Here is a 15,835-nt window from a genome sequence, read left to right as displayed (position 1 = left end):
TATTGCCACTCTACAAAACTATTCATGAGATTGTCACCTCATACGACTCCTCGTTCAATTCTTTCGAAGTCATTGGATCATTTTCCTTGTTTGAGAAGTTCCTCCCTTCCTCCACTCTGTTTTCAAGAGTAACTAAGACAAATTCAGTCACGTTCATGTTCCAATTGAACACTTTATTTCTCTTATTATTCTGAGAGGAGAATATTCTTCTTTGTACTAAACATATGTGGATCCAATCACATTCTTATAATAAGAACAATAAATCTTTCTCGGTCAATCTTTTTTCCTCCTCATTCTTCAAGAATCAGAATTTCTTTTTCAAGTTTGAATTTGATCATTTTGAATCTGATATATTCTACTTCACTTTTATTTATTTATTTATTATTATTATTATTATTATTTTCTTTTTCTTCTCTTCTCTTTTTTTTTTATTTATTTTTTGTTCCCTTCCATCATTCTTCATAAGTTTGATCCTATAAAATCTAGCCCATTTTCTCATTGAGCGAATGGTACAAAATAAATCGGATTTTTCAATCAAAATACTATGTGAAATCTTCGGTTTTTTCCTCTTTCATTATCCATATCTCATAGGTACAATATTGTTTCAACAATAGAGAACATTTTCTTCTGTATCTGTATGAATTGATATTATTACATTAATTCCTTCCCGACACCTCCCAAGGAAAATTTTGATTTGGATCCCAAATTGACGAGTTAGTATGAGCTTATCCATCTCGTTATGAACTTTCTGAATATGAATCGATTTTTTGAAAGATCTTAGTTTTCATGCTTTGGTGGATCTCCAAGATCCTTTCGATGTCCTATATTGTGTTGAATGGATATCTATATAATCGATTGAGTAAAGCACACAGTAGCAACGGAACTATGGAAAGTATATAAAAAATATCGAACGTTTCTATTCTATTAGTATTCGATTAGTATTAATTAGTGATCCCGACTCAGTGATTCTTTCTTCCTTGATGAGCTATTGGCACATGTCCAACATTTTTTCTTTGTGGACTGAGGAGAAAGTCCAACATTTTTTCTTTGTGGACTGAGGAGAAAGGGGCTCAATGCGAAGATGATTGTACCACGAGAGAAGCAAGGGCTCAACCTCTTTCAAATATACAACGTGGATTATGGCAATGTAGGTGGACTCTCATGTCGATTCGAATGAATCATCCTTTCCACGTAGGTAAATCTTTCACTTTACCTTTTTTTTTTTAATTAAACCACAAACTCCTCTAAATTGATTATCCAACCATCACCTCCTATCCTATTATGCATCTCTCTCATTCTCCTAAAATTTAACTTTAGCACCTATTTTAATTTTTTTTTATTTTTATTTGATCCTTATACTTTTTTATTTCTACATTTTTAACCATGGATTAATATCACTTTTGGTCCCTATAGTTATTTATTTTTATTTTTTACCTATACTAATTTGACTTTTAGTCCATGTACTTTCTTTGTATCTATATCTTTTCCTTCTCAAAATATATTTGGCCAAAATTCTTATTTTGACATTTTATTTCAGTTTTACTACTTACTTTTAATTGTTTTAAAATTAATTTTTCTTTTTAAATATTTTTTATTGATTTTATTCCAGTTTCCTCAATTTCACCGTCTTTTAATTTTAATTATTGAAGTGATTGATTTTAATGTCTATAATTAGAGATGATTAAGAGGCATCTTTTTAATTTAATTAAAGAGTTGTTAGGAAGGCAGACATGGATTTGGCCAACCATTTGCTTAAAAAAACCAGTGTTCCCCGCCTGGTTAGGAGACCAGACCAGACCAGACCACACCATTCTGCATCTCATCCATTATACATTAAAATAACCAAAACCCTTTAACTAATTATATAATCTCCACCTAAACTTATTAATATATCATTATTCTTTTTTAGAATTACCTAAAACCACCTATTTATAGCATCAAATCTGCTTTTAATATTTATTCCTTCATAATTTAGTGAAGATCAGCAAATAATAGTGGATTCCTTTTTTATATGATATGTTTGCCACTCATATCATCTTATTACTCTTTTTTCCCCCTTGTTCAATTCATCATTCATCAATAATTTTTATAAACAAATTTGCATAATATTGTGTTGTAGTCTGTTGTTGAATGGGGTTTTCATAAATAGATAAATGCTTCTATCCAATATTTATTGATAAAGGGTGTTTCAATGTCTATGGGTATTTAATTAAAAAAATTCAGTGTTTTTACTTTAAAAAAATTAAAGTTTAGTTATTAATTAAGATTGATTCAAGTGATTAAAAGTCTTAAGTCGTTTAACTTAGAGATCTCGAGTTCGAGTCTTAGAGTATGCAAAAAAAAAAAAAAAAAAAAATATCCTAACAACTCCCATTTATTAATTAAAAGGAATTTTGGCCATATATATTAATCGCTAATACACTCCGCACATAAATGCTTTACAGGCTTAAAGCATATAGATTACATGTCCATTTTACCATATATAACGAAGAACAAAATTGAAAGATATATTATTTTATATAGATAAGAGGAAAGAATGTACATTTTCTAACCGAGAGTAAAAGTTTTCCTTTCTCTTTCAAACTCTTCCTATTTATAATAAATTAAATGGGTTGGATCTGATTGGATCGAGTCCCATCAAAAGGCGACCCTCCGGAAATGTACAACATTACTAGTTTTAGTGTATATATATATTATGAGCACACTCCTAAAGATAAACTGAAAATTGGAACACAGGTTGATTTACACTATTAATTCAATACCTCAAACAGTAAATGTGAAACCAAAATATTATACTAAAATCATGAAAAAGAGCACACATGCAATTAAAGGTAGTAATTAAAAATAAAAATAGTCTTTTAACGTAAATGTTGCAATCTTCTAATTGAAAAAACTAATAGATGAATTGCAAAAAATGATGAACTCCTTTTGGTGGGGTATGAAACCTGATGGGAAAAAAAGCATTCATTGGTTTGATTGGGCCAGATTATGTCAACCTAAGGAGTTAGGGGGAATGGGTTTTAAAGACTTGCACTTGTTTAATTTGGCCTTATTAGGTAAACAGGGTTGGAAACTAATAAATGAACCAAATACCTTAGTGAGTAGAATGTTCAAAGCGAAATATTTTCCAAAGGATGACTTACTTTTCTCTGAATTAGGCAATAATCCTAGTATGGTTTGGAGAAGTATTTGGAGTGGTCTAGATATACTCAGGAAAGGGGTTTTGTGGAAAGTGGGTGATGGTAGCACAATTAGAGTTTGGAAGGATGCATGGGTTCCAAAATTAAACGGTTTTTGCATAAACTCCTTTTTGGTCCCTGGATTGCAAGAGTTGAGAGTTGCCGACTTGTTGCTTGAGAATGGCAGGGGTTGGGATGTGGATAAACTGAATGGTTGTTTTAGCGAGGTCGAAGTAAATGCCATTTATGACATCATTCTACCCTTCACTGTCAGTGAGGATAGAAGATTTTGGTTCTGGTCAAAAGATGGCTATTACAATGTGCACTCGGGTTATATTGTGGGGATGGAAGTGGAGGAGGAAAGGTTGGTGGTTGAGGGTTGGAAGAGGATCTGGACGATGTTTTTGCCCCCAAAACTAAAGCTATTTTTATGGCGAATTTGCTCGGGTAGCCTGCCCACTCGGGCAAAACTTGCCCAACGACGCGTGCCAATCACAGTTGAATGTCCGGTCTGTGTGGATCAGGACGAAACAGATAACCATTTATTTGTTGAATGTTGCTTTGCAGGTGACCTTTGGCGAATAGCTGGACTCCCAATACCACAAACTAATGGGATGACTTTTGCGGATTGGCTGTTACAGGCGATTGGCGATCCAAACCTGGTGTTCATTGATAGACTTTGTTGTGCTTTAAAGACGATATGGGATCACAGGAACAGAGTCTTGTGGCATATGATATGGTGGCCGGCGGACATTAGTTGGCGACATGGAATTGATGAATTGCGGGACTGGAGGGCGTACCAACAAAGCCAGCAAGTCAGGCCGCATATGTCTCCACCATCTTTGTCGGGCAGCTTTCAACGTCAACACCAAGGAGTTTCGTTCACCGAAGCCGCGCCACCAGCCTCATCGCATAATCTCTCCAATGTGGATCGGGGAGCAAAGACATGGAAGCCGCCGGAGAGAGGGTCAGTTAAATGTAATGTCGACGGAGCCATCTTCAAGGAAGTTGGAAGTAGCGGAATGGGCGCAGTGGTCAGAGATGATTCAGGTACATTCTTGTTCTGTAGTAGCAGCTGCATTGCCAGTACTAGAGAGCCTAAGATGATTGCGGCATTAGCTCTACGCACGAGTTTGATTTGGCTCGCTTCATTGCGCTACACACATGTTGAGTTTGAATTAGATGCCAAACTTGTTATTGATGCAATTCTTTCAAACAAAAAGGATATCTCGGAGTTCGGAATGCTCATAAATGATTGTCGAGTTATCCTTGAGTCTAATCCTACTTTTTCAGTATCATATGTTAGTCGTTTAGCGAATAGGGCTGCCCATTTGGTAGCTAGGCAGGCTTATTCCAATGCTAACGATTTTTTGTCTTCTGATGTGCCAGTTTGGCTAACAAATGTTATTGTTGAGGATGCAAATCCTATTTATTTATGAAGTGATTCTTTGGGTTAAAAAAAAAAAAGAAAAAACTAATAAAATCATTATTTTAAAAATTAGCGGTTTAAACCTAATCTATTCTCAAATAATTTTCAACCAGATATTATCGTTTTGATTAATTAAGTCTCTAATAATGATCCAAAACTCTAATTACACCTCAAACTTCGGTGTGACAAACAAGTCCATAGTTATAGAAAGAATGTAAAATTCGAACACTGTAAAATGAATAACACTATGTTAACCGGATTTTATGTTCAAAAGTAAATTTTTGATCACCCAATGCTTAATATATGAAAGATCATAGACATGTGTTTCTTAGTTTGTAAGGGATAAGGTACCAAAATGGCCTCAATGTTTTTGGAGAATGAGCAATTTAACAACGTACAAAATAACATTATTTTAGCCTTAACATTTGTGAAATGATGTCAATTTAGCATTGAGTAATGTAACTTAATGCCTTAATGTTTGTGAAATGGTACAAATCCAGCCCCAAGTTATGTTTTTTTTTTTTTTTTTGAGAAATGCTTGTAATTTCATTAGATAAAACATAAAGAAGTACAACAAGCAAAATGTAAGGAATAAAACCTCACATGATTACAGACTAAAGCAAATACAATATCCACAAAGGGATGGAAATGACTACAAAGAGCAAAAAAGAGTCCATAAAAAGCAAAAAAACACAAAACAACAATATATTATCCATGACTAATTTGGTACCATTTCATAAATATTGAAGTTAAAATAATGCTATAGTTGGGTTAAATTGATAATTCTTTAAAAACTTTGTGGTCATTTTGTTTTGTAATTAATGGATACTTCCGTTTGACGATAATAAGGCCCATGGGCTAATTTTGACCATATATATCACCAAAGTTGGGCTGTCTGATCTGCAAGAAAGGGGCTCAGGCGAAGCCCAATGGATCCTCAATGTTTGCTCGCAACTTTGTCGCTTTGCTGACGGTTAAACCCTCCTCTGTGGTGGGGGTTTAACGCATTGCTGGGGAAGTTCAAAATTTTCAGTTCATTGATTCCCTGCTCCAAAACCCTAGTTCCAGAAATTGAGTCTGTTGTTCTTTTCTAATTTAATTTATTTATCTTTTCCAATAAGGGATGAGCATGTCCCAGAATGACACACAATCAGATGGAATGCAAAACCCTAGAGTGACATGGGAAAGTTGCAGCGTGCTGCTCGACATCAACGACGGTGACCGTCTGGTTTTTGCACGTCTTACGCCAGGCTCGTGAGTGCCTTTTTTGTAACTGTGTGTTTTCTTTTCGGAACAAATATATGCTCATTGAATTTTGCAAAACTTGCAGGAATGTGAAAATTGGCAACAAGAATTACTCTTTACGGCCCTTGATTGGCTGCCCCTTTGGTTCTTTGTTTCAAACTGATAATGGAAAGGAAGGTCCTTGTTTATCTCGAATAATTCCCTCCAAAGAAGGTTTTGTCCTCATCTTTGTTTAGTTTCATATGTTTTGTTTTTTCCTCTCTATGTAAGCTTTCCTGTCGTATTATTATTTCTCACAATTGTGTCCGAAGCTGACTTGTTGAGTCTTTAATCAGTTACATCTTATGTGTTTTGGAGTTATACATTTGTGTATTGATAAGGCCATTCACTATTTCTTGAAGCTCGATCTCTTGCGAAAATCTCTACTTACCTTGAACTCTGTTTTACTTGTCAATTATTGTTTTGTTGATCCTTCTTTACTAGGTAATAATGCAAATGCCACCTTTACTTTTTTGGTAATATATTGTTGATTTTTGTTCCTAGGCAATGACCCCGAAGAAAAAGGGGATTGTGAAGTAATTAACGAAGTCAAAGATAATCGGGCTTTAGTTGACAATAATAAAGCTCAAAGCCTAAGTGGCGAAGCCATAGATGAAATGCGGAGGTGAGAGGATACTGCAAGCTGAATGTTTAGCTGGAAACCTTCCTTTTCCACGATTATCTATCTTAAAAGTTGCTTAACAAGTCCTTAAAGTTAATGCATTAGCTACTACTAGTCTCTTCGCATATGTGATGAAAACTATTTTCTTGACAATTGTGTTCTATTGGCACAGACAGGGTGCAAAAGGTGATGATATTATTGAAGCTCTCATTGCAAATAGTGCTACATTTGAAAAGAAAACAGTGTTCTCTCAAGTAAGTTTTTTATGCAATGAGAAATTTTTGGCGCAAAAAGTGATTCATTTGAAAAAAAACCTGTATGGCTTATGTGCAGGAGAAATATAGACTTAAGAAACAAAAAAAGTACGCACCTAAAGTTCTTTTAAGGCGGCCATTCTCTCGAAGGTATCTCCTTCTCTTGCAGAAACTTTATCTTCTCTAAATGCGTGGCAAGACTGATAAATTGCATAAATTACTCCCAAGTTAGACCAGTTTTTTCATATTTGATGATATGATTCAGCAGAGCCCTTTGATGTGTGTGTGTGTGTGTATATATATATATATAGTTGTCAAAGGCGTGCCTGACACAAGGCTCAGAGGTTAGCAGCTCTGTAGGCGTGAGGCGGGCGATCTCAGCCAGGCACGTGCCTTTGTACGCCTTCTCAAGGTGCGCCTAGACGCTATTGTAGGGGTTTTGAGGCTATTTTCAGCTTCTAATCACTGCCATAGGAAATCTTTAGGGTAAGGTCTTGATTAAATTAGAAAAAGAAAGAAAAAGATGATGATGATCATGAGATTGAAAACCATGAAGAAGAAAATAATGATGGCGCAGATGATAGTGATGATGGTGATGCTGATGGGGACTTCGATGATGAATAGGGACTATAAAGACTAACGAGTTCACTTGTCTTGCTTGAGGAAAAGTAGTTGTTATTAGACTATTAGTCGAATTATAATTTTATCTTAGTAGTTAATTAGAATTTATCTCATGCATTTTATGGTTAAAATTGTTATTATTTGACTATGTGTCATTTTAGAAATGTTAAGGGTTGTTATTTATAATTTTATATGCTATTCTTTTTTGTTGCGCCTTGTGTCGCTCGGGGGCACGCCTGAGCCTTGCGCCTAGGCTCCAGGGCCCCTTTGCGGCTTAGTGTGTCTTACGCCTTTCACAACTATGTATAATGTATATCTCACATGATAGAGCATTTAGTGGATGCAAATGAAATTGATGAATTTAGAAACTCCCTATGCTACATTTATATTGTTTTTTTTTTTTTTTATAAACATTTATATTGTTTTGTTTATTCCAGCCAACTATTGGTTCCATTCAGTGTATGATTTGAGGTTATTGTTATGGTAATTGGGAGGTTAATTCTGAGAATGATTCCAAACAATTAGAATTGTAGAAATGTGGTCCAGGTAGTAGGTTTAGGAGTGTGTTTCCAACTTTAACCATTGAATTAACATGTGACATATGGATTAAATGCACCGTAGGTCACTGAACTTACATGGTTGTTTCAAAATGGTCACTCAACTTCAATTTGTCTCAATAAAATCACTCAACTTTGAGTTTTGTATCAATTAGGTCACTTCGGCAATTTCATTGGTTAAAAAGCATTCGAATGATGCCATGGATGAAATGTCATCATGAGTCAACTCAGATTTTTGACCGAAACAACACGTGGCAGCCACGTATGCGCCACCTGTTAACCACGTGTCGGTTAATTTTATGAAAAGAAATTAAGTTTTGTTTTTGTTTTCATAAAATTAACCGACAGGTGGTGATACGTTGATGTCATTTGTCGTTTCGATCATAGATCTGAGTTGACTTATGGTGATGTGTCACCCATGTCATCATTCCGATCACTTTTAATTACTGAAATCGTCGAAGTGACCTAATTGAGACAAAACTCAAATACAGTGATTTTATTGAGACAAATTGAAGTTGAGGGACCATTTTGAGACAACCATGTAAGTTCAGTGACCATTGGTGCATTTAACCCTGTGGCATATGTATAGTTAGTGACAAGTCATAGCAAATCCAATGTCTATCATGGGCACAAGCTGGCAAAAATACACAGAAAGAAGTATTACTTTAAAGAACATGTCACGTATCAACGTAGAAGTAAGAGGATTGATATGTGAATTATTCATTCAAGTAGTATTGCTGTGCTGCCCTTTTTGGATTTATTAGTAAAGTTGTTATTCCTGCTTTGGAAATATAGCTGTAGTTTGTTAGTGGGGAATGCCATGTCATAGGCTCCGTATTCCTTATATGTCATATGATGTAACCCTAAAAGGTAATGAATGAGAATTATCAATATTTCCTCTCTCCATATCTTTCTCTTTGTGTTGTATACTTCTCTAATTTCTACCTCTCTTCTCCTATAATTCTATAGTCAAAATCTAAATCATGACATTGGTATCAGAGATTCAGTCCTCCGGCCGCACTATGAATGGTCAATAATTTTGCGAAAATAACCTGAGCAACGACACGAGCTCAGGCAGCGGTGGAAGCATGGGAAAAGCAACTCAAAGCACTCACGACCCAATTTTACGATAGATCTGAGGCTACCGCAGAACACCTGGACAAGATGGAAGTTCAGATCTAGGAGGTTCAAAATGTCCAGCAGAGAAGATTTTAGTCCATTCTTGTAAAACAGTCTAGGATGAGAAAGGAACAGATTGATTCTCATCAATCCTTGGAAGATCTATTCCACAAATCCATTGCCTACTTTAACTCAACTAATTCAACCCAATTCCGATCAAAACCCATCATCAACCAAATCGCCAACCAAAACTCCTACCTCGTACCCAAATCCTGATGAAGGCCTGCTAGGTAGCTTTCCATAAACCTCACCTTTTGAGGAATCAGCCCCACACAAGGCACCTTACTTCAACAAAATGTTGCCTAAGTGTGAGGTGCCTTCATTTGAAGGATCAGATGTTGAGACTTGGATCAGCAAATGCAACAAGTTCTTCCAACTTTTTGAAGTTGTTGCTGATAAGAAGATGCAAGTAGCAGGGTCTACATGCACGGTAGAGCATAGAAATGGTTCCGGAACTGGATGCCCACTGATGAGGGAGTTGGCTGGGAAGAATTGGCCAGAGAAGTGGAGAAGCGGTTTCAGGACACATTCTAGGCATTACAAATTTTTAGTCATGCCGTTTGGCCTTACAAATGCCCCTGCATCTTTTCCATCTCTCATGAACTCCATTTTTAGACCCTACCTTCGAAAATTCGTACTCGTATTTTTCGATGACATAGTGATTTATAGCCCTGACCTTGATACACATATCTTACATCTTCAAACTGTTTTTTAGGTATTGACAGAGAATCAGTTGTGGGCTAAGGCCTCCAAATGCGAGTTTGGGGTAGACAAAATCTCGTATTTGGGACATATCATCTTTAAAGAGGGAGTGGCCACCGAACTCTAGAAGATTTCTGCCATGATCAATTGGCCAGTTCCACATTCCCTTAAAGGTTTGCGAGGATTCCTGAGTCTAACTGGATACTACAGATGCTTCATTCAAGGTTATGGGGTCATATGCATACCTCTAACAGAGTTACTCAAAAAAGACTAATTCCATTGGACTAATAGTGCTACTGCTGCCTTCTAACAACTCAAGGTGATCATGACTCAAGCTCTGGTCCTTGCCTTACCCAATTTCAGCTTGCCATTCACAATAGTGCGATGCCCGTGGTTCTGGGATCAGTGCAGTTCTGATGCAGGCACAGTGACCAATCTGTTTCTTATCCAATGGCCTATGTCCACGGAATCAACGCTTGTCTGCATATGAACGAGGGTTCCTTGCTATCTTGCATGTTGTTTCAGCTTGGAGACCGTATTTGGAGCATTCACCCTTCATCATCAAAATGGATCACAGGAGCATAAAACATCTCTTAAGAGCAATGATTACATACTGCGTTGCAGCAAAAAGGCATCTTTAAACTTCTGGGTCTGGAATACACGATCCAATACAAAAAGCGAATGGAAAACAGGGTGGCAGACGCACTCTCTCGACAGTTTGAAAGTCAACATGAGGCCTCCCAACAGGTTATGGCAATTTCTATGGTTGTTCCCACATGGATAAAGGAAGTACACGCTTCGTACGCTCAAGACACCTTAGCCACCCAGTTAATTCAGCAGCTTTCAATTCAAGCCGATCCTAATAGCAATTACAGTTATCAGAATGGCATTTTAAAATATAAGCCTCAAATGCTCTCCTCTGTCACTCATTAGGTTGCTAACTCCGATACGTATCAGTGGTACAAGGAAGATTTGTCCCCTTACCCATGACTCCTGCAGCCATTGCCAGTGCCTGAGGCAGCTTGGAGGGATATTGCGATGGATTTCATAGAGGGCTTGCCCAGGTCTGCAAATTTCGATACGGTTCTCGTTGTGGTTGATCGTTTCACTAAGTATGGCCATTTTATTCCATTGACTCATCCATTCACTGCTTTGACAGTGGCTTGCATGGTATGCCTCGCACTATTGTCTCCGACAGTGATAGAATTTTCACAGGAATCTTTTGGAAGGAACTAATGAAGCTGATGGGCACCCAACTATTGTTTAGCAGCTTACCATCCTCAAATGGATGGCCAAACTGAACGCTTAAATCAATGTTTAGAAGGGTAAATCCGTAGCATGTGTTTCTTGACTCCTAAGAAGTGGGTCAGTGGCACCTAGCGTTTTTTACAACCTTGCCACTCTCCATATCTCTCTCTTTCTGTTATATTCTTTTCTCTTTCTTCTTCTCTAATTTCTACCTCCTCCGATAAATCTACAGTCAGAATCTAAATCCTGACAGAACAGTAATGGAATCTTGCGTTTAACTAATATGATAAAAAAAGGTTTCTGTTATGTTTGTATTAGTGCAATTAGTATGTGGCATATTTGATGTCATTCTTTTATGGTATTAATTTTTTTTTTCTTCACCTGATTTTGTATGCCAACATTGGTTTATTTCAGCATTTGTGAGGCGTACTTCAAGAAATATCCTGCCAGAATAGGGTAAGGCTATATTTTTCCCTCCTGATTAATGTTAATTTGATATTCTTTATCAAAATTGAGCTGTTATTTATGGAAGTAAAATGGCTTATCATGACTATATTCTGTCACATCAAGCTGTATCAGTTTGTTAGTGAGAGAAAATACTGGTGAGAGAATATTTTCAAGTATTAATGAAACCAACTGCTTTGAAATTCTCTTAAGCTTGTTGTGTTTCTTGACATGCTTGTACTATCATGTGCCAGGATGAAACAACTGTTCTTCTTTATTTCACTTTCATATCAGTGTTTAGCTATGCATATGCATTCAGAAGTTGATCCTTCTCCAGTTTACGGTAGAGGGGGTAAAATTTTGGCCTTTTCTTGTTTGTATATTGCGTTGTACATATGCACTTTGCTAATCATTTAAGAACATGGAGTCACGAGAGCCTGTGCTAGTGAGTAGTGACATCAGTTTCACTTTCATGAGATGGTTAAAATATGAACCAAACTTATTCCAGGACTGAAAATGAAATACAGACATATAATTTAGGCCTAATGCTCCTCCAACCCCCTTAACTTGTCCAAATTGGTCATTTTACCCCTCCAACTCATCAAATGTTCTATTTACCTCCTTAACTCCATAAAAATGGTATTTCTCACCCCCTTAACTTTTCGAAATTGGTCATTTTACCCCTCACCAACTCATCGAATGTCCTATTTACCCCCTCAACTCCATAAAAGTGGTATTTCTCACCTCTTATGATCATATTTACCCCCTTAACTTCATAAAAGTGGTATTTTTACCCATTTATAGTGCAAAATTAATAGGACTTATTCAAATGAGTTTGAAAATATATTTTTTTTAATATCAACTTTTTATTTTGTTTTAATTTGATAATTATATTGATCCTTCATGTGTTTATTACAATAATATTGTATTACAATAATTAGATACAAAATTTAACTAGCAAAAAAAAAAAAAAAAAAAAAGAAAAGCGAAAAAATGAATAAAAGATACAAATAACAAAATATTAATATAAACAAGTTAAAGACATTATATGTAGGAATAAGGTACTAAAATAGGCTTATGGTTTTTGGGGAAGTATCAATTTAGGTTCCACGTACAAAATAGCACCAATATAGGTTTAACATTTAAAAAATGGTATCAATTTAGCCTCGATAACGGATTGTAAAGGGTGAGAAATACCACTTTTATGGAGTTAAGGGGGTAAATAGGACATTCTATGAGTTGGAGGGGTAAATAGACAAGTTGAGGGGGTGAGAAATACCACTTTTATAGAGTTAAGGGGGTAAATAGGACATTCAATGAGTTGGAGGGGTAAAATGACCAATTTGGACAAGTTAAAGAGGTTGGGGGAGCATTAGGCCTATAATTTATAGTTTGTGGGGTCACCACTTGCTTTAGGCGAATGTTATCTATATGCTCTTAAGGAGTTAATCGTGTCATATTTTGATGACATAGTTTTATATGTGCCTTAAATATGTATATTTATGACTTGTGCTGCTATTACAGGTTCTTGCGGATGGACGCTTTATCTCTGCTGCTTTCAATGGCTAATGTTACAGCAAACTCTAATATTCTTCTGGTGGATATGATTGGTGGCCTTCTTACCGGTGCTGTAGCTGAGCGTTTAGGAGGTTTTCTTTATCTTTCCTAAACCCTTTTGAATTCTGTAGCTTTTAATAGCTGTTTTAATTTATGAAATTAAGAAATGTAATTCAGTTACAACTACAATAAAGTTGAATCAACATTTTGGTTATGGTTCATAAGTACAACAGAATTGTTTGACATAGTTTTGTTGTTTCTTCAACTTGCATTTTAATGTTTTTCAACTTCCCAAAATCACGATGGATGTTACTATGTTAAGCTTTCTAATTGCTGGATTCTCTTGGCTTAATTGACCTTTATCGTGTATACAAATTCTGAATGATATTATTTGTTTACCAGGTACAGGTTATGTGTGTAATACATATATTGGTGGTACACCATATTCCATCGATATAGTTAGAATGTTCAACTTCAATAATGACATCTGCAAAAGGTTCGTCTTTGTGTTTATCATATTTGAAAACCTGGAACTAGTGTTTCAAATGGAATTATAGAACACAAACCAAGCCCTTGTTTTTGAAATATAATGTAAATTACAAACTGGGGATATTGGTGATTCAGAATGTTGTCTATTGCGGTATCCTCTCTTTCTTACGTCAGGAAGTGCATTATTGGTAGATGAGTAGAACAATATTATTGGGGTTGTACTTACTTTTATTAGATGTGTTGTTTTTATTGCCTGTAATGATTGTAACATATCTTTTTCTCCTTTCTGTTTTTATGTCTGCAAAAGTCAGGAATATGCAAATGCACAAACAACTTTTTATTTATTTAAAATAACTGGTATTTTCTTGTTCAGAATTGTTCGAGCTCCTTTGAGTGCCCTCTGTTCACCTCAAGATGAAATTTCTGAGCAAACTGGTGGACATGAAGGTGTCCCGAATGTGGAGTCAAATGTAAGTTTTTTTTTTTCCCTTACTGCGCATCTGACAATCCATTAAATGTTTCGGAAATCCTATGTTGTGCAGGATCAAAGTTCATCAGTGAGTATGGAGGAAATTCCTCAGTCATCTGAACATCAGAATGCTGATCTAGATCAGAATACTAGTGTTTCTCCTAGAAGCAAAATGGGCAAAGCCCAAAAGCCTGGAGAAAAGGCACCACACGAAGCCTTAAAATCTTGGAAGGAACATGGTTTTTCAAGGTAGCTAAACATGAATAACTTATATTGAGATCATTTGATTTGCTTCCAATATTTTTAGGCATAATTAATGAATGTAATTCGCTGTGTTTGCAGTCTAATAATTGCAGCACCAGATGTGGATGTTTGGAGCTTAATCAAAGATCTTCTGCCACTTTTATCATATTCTGCTCCATTTGCAATATACCACCAGTATCTTCAGGTTACTTTGATCAATATTTTTATTAGCTATTTAAGGCATGATTTTCATTCTGTTTGGATGGCAGTCTTTTTTATGTAAAGTTGAAAGTTCGTGTTTATGTGCCAAGTTCAACTAGTTGACAAAACCATTTGATCAGAACAAACTGAAATAAAATTTTCCTTCAAGTTCTGCGCTTAATTGCCAAAGTTTATAGGAAACCGGCCTGCCCAAAGCAACCTCCAATTTCTGAAATAAAATGTGTAACGTCTTTTACCGGCACATCATGCATGACTGACTATAAGCTTAGCTGAAAATCATGCTGTCATTCGATTGTGTTGAATGATGATACTGAAAAACTAGTTGGTTCTGGAGGATTGACTAAAGAAACATTTATGTATGCAGCCTCTAGCAATGTGCATGCACAATCTACAGCTTGAGAAAATGGCAATTGGTTTGCAAATTTCAGAACCTTGGTTACGAGAGTATCAGGTTTGATTCTATGAAATCGGAACAACTCTGTGAGTTTACTAGAATCTGATTCTGAGCTGTTTTTGTAGGATTTATAACATGTTTTCTTTTGGCGAAAATGCAGGTTCTTCCTTCGAGAACTCATCCGGCAATGCAGATGAGCGCATTTGGAGGTTACATTTTAAGTGGAATAAGGATATGTAAAAGCTGATCCCTTGACTTGAAATATCCAGCTCCAAATGTACTCGCATCTTTTCATGTACTATTACCAATTTTTTAGGAACTTGGGTCGCCTATTTGTTTTTGTTGCTTTCTTCGCATTTTGTGTTTTTAATTTATTGCTTGACCACTAACTTGCTTATTATTGATGTAACGTTAGTGTAAAATTTCATTATATTTTTTCATAAAAGAATATTTTTTTCACTTGTCGTTTTAAGTTTTAACAATCTTGAAATAGGTGGATCTATGAAAAAGGTTGCAATCTTGATAAAAGGGCCTAATAAATTTCCTTTCCCATAAATCAACTACATATGGGTGTGACTTGTTGGGCCTTGAAGATACATGTGAATCTATGATTACTATGCATCTTTCAAAAGTCTTAATGGTTGTTAAATGGGTCAGATGTGTTTTCATATTGCTCATTTGTTATTACATGATTTTAAGTGATCATATTGGTCTTATGTCTGGGATGATTTTTCATGATACGATCAGATCGTTTCTTGTGGGTATCAATTTTGATGGTCAAAGGTCGAAGCTGTCTTGGAGATACATATGAAAGCATTTTCTAAGGAATTCTAGAGATGCAACAGTTAGAGCTTTGTAGTTCAGGACTATGTTTACGTTATAAACAATTAATTAGTCGGTTGGACATTCGGAAGTTAAAAGGAAGTTAAAAACTCGTTAATT

At 35.8% G+C, this 15,835-nt stretch overlaps 1 protein-coding gene across 1 annotated transcript; it reads left to right on the top strand.

Annotated features, from left to right (window-relative positions):
- Window positions 1-5,603: 5,603 nt before the first annotated feature.
- On the top strand, window positions 5,604-15,352 carry LOC136235816 (uncharacterized). Its single transcript, XM_066025856.1, has 13 exons — window positions 5,604-5,862; window positions 5,939-6,066; window positions 6,397-6,517; window positions 6,687-6,768; window positions 6,848-6,918; window positions 11,490-11,531; window positions 13,044-13,168; window positions 13,479-13,572; window positions 13,939-14,035; window positions 14,108-14,283; window positions 14,377-14,482; window positions 14,864-14,950; window positions 15,054-15,352. The coding sequence occupies exons 1-13, from the start codon at window positions 5,732-5,734 to the stop codon at window positions 15,138-15,140; spliced, it is 1,347 nt and encodes a 448-aa protein (XP_065881928.1). The 5' UTR covers window positions 5,604-5,731; the 3' UTR covers window positions 15,141-15,352.
- The last annotated feature ends 483 nt before the right edge of the window (window positions 15,353-15,835 follow it).

This window comes from Euphorbia lathyris, chromosome 7 (genome assembly GCF_963576675.1).
Source record: "Euphorbia lathyris chromosome 7, ddEupLath1.1, whole genome shotgun sequence".
NCBI lineage: Eukaryota > Viridiplantae > Streptophyta > Magnoliopsida > Malpighiales > Euphorbiaceae > Euphorbia > Euphorbia lathyris.
Note: the sequence above shows the minus strand (reverse complement) of the source record. Positions and strands in the feature narration are given on the sequence as shown.